The 10,884-nt window shown below is 40.5% G+C and overlaps 2 protein-coding genes across 3 annotated transcripts; one reads left to right on the top strand and one right to left on the bottom strand.

Moving 5' to 3' along the window:
• The first annotated feature begins 3,431 nt into the window (after window positions 1-3,431).
• Window positions 3,432-6,209, top strand: LOC129745360 (elongation factor Ts, mitochondrial). Of its 2 annotated transcripts, XM_055738385.1 has the most exons (3): window positions 3,432-3,570; window positions 5,096-5,676; window positions 5,744-6,209. In XM_055738385.1, the coding sequence occupies exons 2-3, from the start codon at window positions 5,097-5,099 to the stop codon at window positions 6,100-6,102; spliced, it is 939 nt and encodes a 312-aa protein (XP_055594360.1). In that variant the 5' UTR covers window positions 3,432-3,570; window position 5,096; the 3' UTR covers window positions 6,103-6,209. The 2 variants fall into 2 exon arrangements, with proteins under 2 accessions (XP_055594360.1, XP_055594361.1); XM_055738386.1 differs by lacking the exons at window positions 5,096-5,676; window positions 5,744-6,209 and adding an exon at window positions 3,773-4,966.
• A 1,275-nt stretch (window positions 6,210-7,484) lies between these two features.
• Window positions 7,485-8,149, bottom strand: LOC129741552 (uncharacterized). Its single transcript, XM_055733294.1, has 2 exons — window positions 7,720-8,149; window positions 7,485-7,655 (listed from the first exon to the last, which is right to left on the bottom strand). Exons 1-2 carry the CDS (start codon window positions 8,053-8,055, stop codon window positions 7,485-7,487), a joined length of 507 nt encoding a protein of 168 aa, XP_055589269.1. The 5' UTR covers window positions 8,056-8,149.
• Window positions 8,150-10,884: the final 2,735 nt, after the last annotated feature.

Below are 10,884 nucleotides of genomic sequence, written 5' to 3'. Positions count from 1 at the left end.
TCTGTCGGCTGTCATCTGTCAAACGGACAACTTGCACGGAACATTGCACGAGATTGGATACAATGTTTGATACAATATGGAACGGAATCTAGTGGACAACTGGATTAAATGTTCATGGTTCTTCAAATAGGAAATAAGCATGTGGAAGAAAGTGCATGAAATAAATATAAACATCACTAATGTAACAGATCTAGTTTTAAGCTATACTCTGTGTTCGTCTCAAATAAAGTTACCTTAAACCTTAAGCCTTAAACCTTAAACAAGAGTTTCAAATCGCGTTTTTAATCGATTACTCTAGAAATCTCTACAGGTTATGGGCCCAGTGGTTAATTGGGATGTCATAACCTATCCATCTTAACAGGTTATGGGCCCAGTGGTTAATTGGGATGTCATAACCTATCCATCTTAACAGAAATATCGTATTTCTAGATTTTACCGATTCTCTATTTTTGTTAGTTAAGGAATTCTTAAGCTTAAGCTTTATATCGAATTTTATTTTTTATTGAATTCTTCAGCAAAGCTTTCCATGCTTCAATAATAGTAAATTTAACAGTTCGCGACCGTTGGTACACTTTAGCGAACGATCGGAACAAGAAACATGTGTGTTCCCGGCCATTGGTACACTTAGGTATACTTTATATCAAATTAGCTTTACAAGTCACTTTCCTTAGAAAATTTCACAATTTTTAATTTTTATTCCATTGAATTCCGTGAATTATATTTCGTTTCACGTTTATAAAAAGTGATTAAATAAATTATAATAATATTATTCTTGTATTAAAATCCGCCCCACATCCACCCGGGAATACGAATCTGCCGTGAGCAGTTAGTTCACAAATTCGCATCACTCAGAATCAAAACAACCCAAAAATAAGAACGCCAGCGCATCAAAACAAAGTTCGCCTGGCGTTCTTGATTTTGGGCTGTTGTCAATACACCAAAATCAAAGTTCGAAGCTCGAACTGACCACCCCAAAAAAATTTCCCTTTATTTTCAGTTAGTTTTTTTCTTGTAAGCAAAACAAAGTCAGTCGCATCGAATAGAATCTCTGGTAAAATGCTTTGAATTTGACGAAATTTAATCATGCTTTATTCATTTTAATTTATAGATTTCCAGAAAACGATTATTCATCGATTATTTTTAAAAAACATCTACCCAGAACATTATCATTATCATGCCTCCAGCGAATTTCCGGAAGGAACCGGAAAGAAGCGGAGGACGATCTGGAACAATTGCAGCAGCAACCTACTAAAACGGGAGCGTCGGATAGCACTATGCTAGGAAGTCTCAAGGTTGTGAGGACACGTGACGTTCCTAAACGGTACCAATCGCCAGTTTTCGACATGACATATGAATTCGGCTGTTCTGCATATCAATCGCAGCCGTGGATACTATCCACTGGATAGTCAACGCTAGTGACGATTGCAGCCTGGTTTTCCTTCCGGGTGCATCCTACAGGTCAGACCCATTGATTTTTAAAGTAAAATGTAAGCTTTAACTTCCGTTCTTTATGACGGCAGCAGAACTCTGTAATTCCCGATCGAATTCATTGAGAATTGCTCCGGGATAAATCAAGCTCGGGTTTCTTGAATTACCATTTTCGAAAACTTCTGCCGAGGTCAGTCAATTTAGAAAAAAGTATTATTGAAAATAAAATTAAAAATGGAATTATGAAAAAAAATATTGTCTTTACTAAAATTTTATAATCCCTTTTGATATTTGGTGCATCAAATGAAAAAATCCCAAAAAAAATCCCTGCCGCATGACATGCCCCAAAATTAAGTTGCAAAAATGACGTTTATTCTCAAGTTTGGGAAAACCCCCTCGAAGTCATTTTCGTCGGGAGCCAGTTTCATCCGATTTTGCGGCATTTCAACTTGGTTTTCTCGCTAAATTTGAAATACTCAGAGCACGGCTCCATTTTACTCAGACATCGCCTTTTGTATGACGAAGCCGTCGCTTGATCTAAAACGACTCAGTTTTCCCGAGTAGTGGCTACTCAGACGACGCGAAAATTGACACTCAGCGAATTCGAGTGCTTGAAGGCGACAACTGAGTAAATTTTGATCAGTTTGTTCAAGGCCTGCCATCACTAATCGCTTTTGTCTGCAATAAACTTCAGAAAACCCAATTTCTAATGGTAAATATCAGCTTTAAATAACAATTCATGAACAATCAGATAATTTAGATTTTATTACAGGGCACGTTAATGGAAAGTATCCTTATCTGCGGATATACGAATCATTTTCGGATGTGCACCAGCAGCAGCGAGGCAAATCACAATGAAAGAGCAACAATAGTTAAAATTAAGTTTAAGATTCCTGGAAAATATAATACTATATTCCACAATATTTTACTGTTTTTATTCTTTTTATACACATTATTAATCATTTAACTGGGTTTGACTATTCCTACGTAAAAGAAACGGCCAAAATTCGCTCCGGAATGATTCGCGCATTCTGAGTAACCCCGACTCAGTTGTCGCGAAAAGGGCTGTTAGTCAGTTCTGAGTAAAAGCCGTTTAGTCAGAACTGAGTAAGTGCGGTTTTGGCGACAACTGAGTAACCGTCACTCTGAACTGAGTAGCTGAAAGTTAGCGAGTTGGGTTGTACCGGCCTACTCGCTAACTTTCAGCTACTCAGTTCAGAGTGACGGTTACTCAGTTGTCGCCAAAACCGCACTTACTCAGTTCTGACTAAACGGCTTTTACTCAGAACTGACTAACAGCCCTTTTCGCGACAACTGAGTCGGGGTTACTCAGAATGCGCGAATCATTCCGGAGCGAATTTTGGCCGTTTCTTTTACGTAGGAATAGTCAAACCCAGTTAAATGATTAATAATGTGTATAAAAAGAATAAAAACAGTAAAATATTGTGGAATATAGTATTATATTTTCCAGGAATCTTAAACTTAATTTTAACTATTGTTGCTCTTTCATTGTGATTTGCCTCGCTGCTGCTGGTGCACATCCGAGAATGATTCGTATATCCGCAGATAAGGATACTTTCCATTAACGTGCCCTGTAATAAAATCTAAATTATCTGATTGTTCATGAATTGTTATTTAAAGCTGATATTTACCATTAGAAATTGGGTTTTCTGAAGTTTATTGCAGACAAAAGCGATTAGTGATGGCAGGCCTTGAACAAACTGATCAAAATTTACTCAGTTGTCGCCTTCAAGCACTCGAATTCGCTGAGTGTCAATTTTCGCGTCGTCTGAGTAGCCACTACTCGGGAAAACTGAGTCGTTTTAGATCAAGCGACGGCTTCGTCATACAAAAGGCGATGTCTGAGTAAAATGGAGCCGTGCTCTGAGTATTTCAAATTTAGCGAGTAGAGTGATTTAGCCGTACCTGCTGCTCACATCTCTTCGAAAATCGAAAAGTCGCGTAAAATTTCTACGTCGATACAGCAGTTAGTTTATGTTTATTGTCGCTGCTGGTAAAGTTTTTGAGAAAATTCGAAAGTGTGCTGCAATTTCCACCTTTTTCTTGATTAAAACCGTGGAATAAAGTAATTCCCAATTTGAAACTGTGAGATATCGAATACTAACGCCAGAAAACATCCAGGTAAGTGTTTTTTTTTCATATATTCGGGCTTAGGTTATGGAATTCTTGAACCCATGGTGTTTCGATTTTCCCCTAATGTGATGTAACTTTCCGGCTTGATGCTGGAAAAAAAAATTCTTACCTAGAATAATGTAAATTTTAGAACTGCCTTGAAGCAGTTTTCTCGTGGCACACAAAACTAATTCCGGTCCACCTGTTTCAGATTGTCATTCCGTGTGCGCGTCTCTCTTGTTTACATTTTACTTCCGGAACGTTGTCACTTGCTTGAATTTCATCATTCGTTCCGGAATTTGAAAAATGGACAAACCAATCGTGCTGGTCTTGTCGGTGGATCCCAAAACCGATGCGGAATCCTTGATCGGTAGGATACGTAAGGTTCCGACTGCCGAAGGAACTAGCGAGCTGGTCGACGGTATTACAGGGTATAGCTATCACATCCGAACCAAATATTACGAAACGGATGTCCTGTTTTGTGCGGGTAAATTGGAAACTGAGCTGAGTGCGCTTCCGGAGACAATTCTGAAACAGTTGGAAGGAATATTGATATATTTCGATGCTTCAGAGCGAGACTTTCTGAAGCGACTTCCCGAGTATGCAACGTTCCTGGAGGATAACGATATTGAGTTTGGTATCCTTCTTTGTACGGAGCTACACGAGTCTTCGGACAAAGGTATTACGTACGAGGAGGCCAAACAGTTTTGTAAAGTATTAGATGTGATAGAGCTGGAACCGAGTGGAGAAACAGAAGATGGAGAAGCAGCTGGGGTCGATGAGTTGATTCAAGCCTTACACAACTTTATTTGGTCCAATGTAAACATGAGTAGGAAAGTGGGCGAACCGCAACCGGAAGCATCGGAGCTAGATGTGATTAGTAGTGATGCTGATGAACAGTCTTCTTCGGACCCGCTCCACGATCGCATAGAGGAGGAACTGCTTGGTTTCGAAAAATTGCTAACTCAGGTGATGCAGTTTCGGCCGAATACCAGCACATGGTCCAGGAACGAAAGGCTTGCTTATGCACAGGAGTTTGCCGATATTTTTGACGAGCTGATAGGCGGGGAAGAGGACGAGCTGGAAGCTGGCGATTGAGTTGGCTTCAAGTAAACTTCAACCGGATGCGGTTGATAGCCTCGAAGTGTTATTTCCTCATGTATATCGTGCATTCCACCATCAATGCGGAATTGGTTCGACATATTAAGGAAGATATGTACAAGGGAACCTCAAAATCCATCCGCTTGAACGCTGTGTCAAACCGCATATTGAACTTTTATTTATTATTCTTATTTTATATAATCAATCGATTGGTGAGCAAATATTATCGAACATAATTTAAATTGTGCTTCGGAGAAATTATAATCAAACATATTTTTTTTACTAATAAAACGAATGAATAAAGTGTTAAGCAGTTTTTACCTTTCATCCGATGTTCTTGATGTTGTACCTACACCCTAATTAATGGCCATTTTTGGATTACAACGGTTCAAGATATTCTTAAATGATTTAGTTTTTCAATGAACAATTTCAGCATGCTTATTACCCGCTTAACCCGCCTAATCAGTCCGGTTACCGGAGTTGGTGGAAGCCTCCGTCAATATGCCAGCGTAGCGGAAAAAAGTGCCCTTGCTACGCTGCGCAAAAAAACCGGTTACACCTTTGCCAACTGTAAGAAAGCCCTGGAACTGCACAACAACGATCTGGCCAAGGCAGAGCACTGGCTCAAGGAACAGGCCCAAGCCATGGGATGGTCCAAGGCAACAAAATTGGAAGGGCGCAACACGACCCAAGGGCTGGTGGGTCTGCTGGTCCGCAACAACATCGGTGCCATCGTGGAAGTAAACTGTGAAACGGACTTTGTGGCTCGAAATCAGTGTTTCCAGAGTTTTGTTCAAAATGCTTCGGCAGCGTGTGTACGATACATGGACAACGTTGAGGGCGATGCCAATCTTACCAAAGTGGGACTCAATGCAGAATCTTTGAAGCAGTTGATTTTGGAGGACGGCAAATCTTTGGGCGACCATCTGGCCCTGATGATTGGAACGGTCGGCGAAAATGCATCTCTGAACCGAGCAGTTTGTTTTAAAGCACCGAAAGATGTACAATTGACAGGTTAGATTGGATAAACTCTGATATATAAACTTTTCTGTTTCAATTCTAATCTATTTGTCTTCCGTAGGTTATGTCCATCCCGCGCCAGCAGAGGAATTGTCAGCAGAAGCTCCTCAGTTCGGCAAATATGGCAGCATACTGGCCTACCGCAATACTAATCCAGATTCCAATGGAGAAGTGGCGAAAAAAGTATGCCAACACGTGGTCGGCATGAAACCGGAAAAGATTGGCGTTAAGGACCGGGACGAACCTGCCAAGGATAAGGATGACGAAACGTGTCTGATTTATCAGGAATATTTGGCTGATCCGAGCTATACCGTTGGAGAAATTTTGGATGGCAACAATCTTGAAGTAGTAGATTTTCAACGGTTCGAATGCGGAGAAAAGGTAAAGGACGAAAACGATAGCGTAAGAGCCGTAAATTGAAGGTCAGTCACACTGCTCCGGAAACGGAAACACTCACCTATTCCAAAAACTTATTAGTGTTTTCGGTAAGTAAATGATCAATACATTTCTCGTTGAATATCTACCATCTATATTTCTTGTTTCATGAGAAATTTTGTCCCTAGCTTATTTTAGAAAAGGGTTTCATTTTGCTTCCGTGAGGGCTTCCAGTATTATCACAATAAGGGCATTTAGAAATGTGATTGCAAAAATCATTTTTGAAATGCAGAGTTTCACTTTGGGACTACGGTTATTGCTTTTGATACCCTGAAATTCACAAACAAATTCGTTAAAGTTTCTATTGTCTATCTCTTGCACATACAAAAAAAAAGAATACCAGTAGCACAGAGTACATAATCACGACGCTGACTTGCAGCGCGAGGGATATGTAAATGAAACACAGCAGCACATACACCAGCACCGGGTTTAGGGTTCGATTCATCTTCAGGGCCATTCTCAGCTGAATCAGGCTCGTGATTAGCATTCCTACGTCGATGCTAAATTTGGCAGCTATCTTGTGCGACCATGATGGTCTTGGTTCGGGTTGTGCTTCTGATCCTGGTATAATATCTGGCATTTTCAACGGATATTTTTTGCCAAATATTTACATGAAAAGCAACAGCTTACTGTAACTGTCATAGGGTTATCTTGCAGAAATCATCTATTTTCAATTTTTATTGTTTTTTATTGTCAAAATCGACAAGCATGTTCCGAATCATCGAATTCGGCTACGATCCATCTATATTTGTCATTTTGTTTATCAAAACTTTTTCGTAGATCCTTTTTCACCAAGTTTTGTAATATTTTAGGTAAATTTTAAATGATAGTACCCCATTTCTAAAGTGGAAGAGTCTTTCAAGTTGAAAATTTCAACTATTATGATGCAAACTCTCGCTTACAAAAATTCACATCATTCTGACCACTTGTTCAGGTATGAATGATGGAATTACGAAGAACATTCAGAATGATTATCCTCGTCTGGTATTGCGGTAACTGTAAAAAGAAAAGAGATTTTCCCCGCAACAGATCGTGCTCAACTTAGAAAGTCGCATTGAACATTGGCATCGGAATGCCGATTGCAGCCTTTAAAAATGGATTAACGGCAGAAGAAAAACTTAAGCCATTGACAATTTCTGGCTATTCCCGATAGCAACAATTATTTTTGATCGATTTCGAACTTTCTCTTTTTTTAATCCTTAATATTATTGTACAAATTAAAAATTAGTTTTATTTCGTTTTATTTTTTATCGTGTTTTTATTTATCTTAAAATTGTTTTCTCTCTACAGCATGATCTAAGTTCTGTGAAAATATATATAAAAAAAAACAAAATTTATAATCGAAACTGTATTTTACAGCCTTTAGTTTACAATGCATAATTCTTCGAAACATAATATGGTGAATAAATTTTAGAGAAATCAACATGCGAGTGCTCGGCGTTGATCACAAACGGTATTATGATGTTGACCAACACCAGAACGATGGCTGCGATAGTTGTGAAAATTTTCAGCTTCATCCACCTGTGCCGGTCATTCACCTGCAATTAACGAAATAATTAGTAGAAATCCACCCACACTTGGCACTTTCACCTAAAAACTCACCGCAATAGTAACACTCAGGATGGCAATCACAATTTGGATCACCAAAGAACAGGTCACCAGTACCGTACTTGCCACGAAATCTTTCGATTCCCGAAAACTTATAAGCGATCGCAACTGATTGCTTGTGGCCGCCAGAAAGGAAATATTTAGTGCAATCTCCATAGCACTTCGGTACACATCATAGTTGCTGTTACTGTTCAACTTTAGCCGGTATTCGGACTCACTATCATACAGCGAATTGGTACCCGATTCCGTGGTTGTGGGTGAAGAAGGTTCCGCTGAAGATCCCGAAGGAGACTTCTTCGCGTCGAGAACCGTTCCATTGAAGACTGTCATGTTGACTGAACCGACTTGGGCCGAGAATGAATTCTTTGTTGTTTATAAAATATCTATCTTTATCTATAGGTTATCCCTGATAGTTGCGTCTTCAACAGAGCCATGGATTTAATATTCAAAATCATTCGTGCGTTACATTTAAACCAGGCTAGTTGAAGCCAGCAGAGAGCCATTGAAGATGTTTTTTTATTCTATGGCGTGCTGCAACATTTATCTATTTAATTGATGGTAGCTAGCTGGTTATGATCAGAGAAAAAGATCTTTCGTATAATATAAGCATTAAAACACTGACGGATAAATGATCAGGACAGGATATCATGAAATCTCAAGCATCGAAGAATCTTATGGATATGAACAAAACATTTTTATCGAAGAATCGGAAAATCTTTTGGATGTGATAAAAACATTTTCGTTTCATAATTATAAGCTGTTTAAATACTATGCGTAACAAATTAAATGCCAAATATTGTGATACAATTTCGTAAAGTATTTTCTAACTTTTCCATTTTAAAAATTTTCAAATTTCTGTACCTTGTGTTCCCATGGGTCACGGCGGCGGTGTTCATCCTTGTGAAAATGATGGTTTACTATCATTGTCCTGACAGGGTCGTTGCACACATCTTTTCAAGCATGGATCATAATATGACTCAAATTAGAAGACGCGATGGACACCTTTATTTTCATTAAATTAGTGGTAGGTTCAGTGGTGTCCCCATGAGCCACAGGCCCTTATGAGACGGGAACCGATGAACGAAGGAATAATCGTAGAAAGATTAAGAACACGAGTTAGAAACCTTACAATGGCCCAGTGTTATGCGTCAACTGACGTGGCCGATTTGCAGGAGAAAGAGCAGTTTTAAAGTCAACTGAACAGCGTGGTAGAGAAAATGCCGAAGGGTGACATTCAAATCCATTTGGGCGACTTCAACGCAAAGATTGGCTCCGACAATCAGGACCGTGAGCGCATCATGGGGCGCCATGGTCTAGTACAGATTAGCGAAAACGGAGAGCTGTTTGTAGAATTTTGTGGCTACAACAACATGGTTATCGGTGGATCGCTCTTCCCCCATCGACCAGATGGAGAAGAAGGAGTCTTCTTGATGTCCCCAACAAACGAAGCGCAGACATTGCATCTGACCTTCACCTTGTCCTTGGCGAAATACGACTGAGAGTTTTAAAAAAACGAACACAAACACATACAGCATCTCAATGAAACTTGATGTTTCCTCAAAGAGATTCCTTTTTTCTTAACTCTAAGCGTACATCTTTCGAGGATATGATGGCTAGCATCTTACAAATGTTAAAACCACCAACCCACTGAAAGTGTACTATGTATGCCGTGACCGGGATTCGATCTCATACCCGCTGGCTTAGAAGATTTGAAGGCTATAGTCTACTCCACGGGCTGCGGCTGCGAGGCAGGGAGTTACGCGTGTCCAACGGCGCGGAAGAAAGTCGGGTATCGATACGACGTCCGTCGGTTGGAGAATCCAGAGGTGAAAAGGGCATAAGTTGAACAGTTAGAATCCCGAGCCTCGGAATTGCCAAAAGACGGAACAGTAGAAGAACAGTGGTGTGGAATCAAGAATGCCTTTATCACGAAGAGCCATGGTACTCTCGGTAAAGTTCGTGGAAGAAGAAGTGAATGTATGTCGGATGCAACTTGGAGGGTGGTCGGAGAAAAGCTAAAGTCAGAATTGAGCAGGCATGTACGATGACGATGACGATGACAAGCTGGACTATCGACTTACAAGAAGGTAGTGACTCCAAATCGCGATGATAAACAAAAAACGACGGCCAAAGCGCGATCCCGGAGGCTGTACACGAAGATGCTGACGAAGTTTGACTGCGTGGTAATGGACGACGAAACCTACGTCAAAGCCGACAACAAGCAGCTTCCGGAACAGGAGTTTTATTCGGCAAAAGGAAGGGGAAAGGTAGCAGATATTTTCAAGCACATGAAACTGTCAAAGTTCGCGAAGAAATATCTGGTTTGGCAAGCCGTCTGTACCTGTGGCTAGAAAAGCAGCATTTTCATAGCTTCCGGAACCAAGAAATTTACGTGAAAGAGTGTTTGAATAAACGTCTGCTGCCTTTCCTGAAGAAACACGGTTGTTCCGTACTGTTTTGGCCGGATTTGGCATCTTGCTATTACGGTAAAAAGGCCATGGAGTGGTACGCCGCCAACAACGTGCAGGTGGTTCCCAAGGACAAGAACCCTCCCAACACGCGAGCGCTCCGCCCAATTGAGAAATACATACCAAAGACAAACCAAAATCAAAAATTCTAGCACACTCATAAAAATAACGATTACATGTGTCTATTGGATTGTAGTAGCCATGCGTGGTTCGATGAGATGGGATCCAAAGAAGCATTTGATTCCTCAGCGGGCGTGTAGGAGCATACATATTTATGCAATCCAGGAGATCGATGTTTTCAATATTGCCGCTCAGTAAGTCGAATGTGAATAAACACTGCAGGAATTTTCTCCTACGGGATAGCGTTTCAAGATGAATCAGGTTACATCGATGCTCATGGGGAGTCCTGACTTCGGGATTCCAGTTAAGTTTCCGAAGAGCAAAGCGAACAAACGCTCGCTGGACACCTTCGAGAGATTGACTCAAAGTCAGTTGGAACGGGGCCCAAACTGGAGCTGCGTATTCAAGTATACTTCTGACGATCTAACAATAAAGTGTTTTAAGTGCATACACGTCGTTGAAATGGATTGTGTTGCGACGGAGGAAACCAAGCATGGCATAAGCCTTGGCGGTTATTGTAGTGATGTGCGTGTGAAATCTCAACCGGCTATCGAAGGTAACACCGAGGTCC

The sequence above is a fragment of the Uranotaenia lowii genome, chromosome 2, assembly GCF_029784155.1.
Source record: "Uranotaenia lowii strain MFRU-FL chromosome 2, ASM2978415v1, whole genome shotgun sequence".
In the NCBI taxonomy this organism is placed as follows: domain Eukaryota; kingdom Metazoa; phylum Arthropoda; class Insecta; order Diptera; family Culicidae; genus Uranotaenia; species Uranotaenia lowii.
The sequence above is the reverse complement of the archived record's forward strand: the minus strand, read 5'-3'. Positions and strand labels throughout refer to the sequence as shown.

Bases quoted from the DNA above. Each gene is read 5' to 3' on its own strand.
- LOC129745360 (XM_055738385.1), top strand. From the start codon at position 5,097: ATGCTTATTACCCGCTTAACCCGCCTAATCAGTCCGGTTACCGGAGTT. The intron at 5,677-5,743 runs GTTAGATTGGAT...TGTCTTCCGTAG, and splicing joins GAAAGATGTACAATTGACAG to GTTATGTCCATCCCGCGCCA.
- LOC129741552 (XM_055733294.1), bottom strand. From the start codon at position 8,055: ATGACAGTCTTCAATGGAACGGTTCTCGACGCGAAGAAGTCTCCTTCG. The intron at 7,656-7,719 runs GTGAGTTTTTAG...CGTTAATTGCAG, and splicing joins TCCTGAGTGTTACTATTGCG to GTGAATGACCGGCACAGGTG.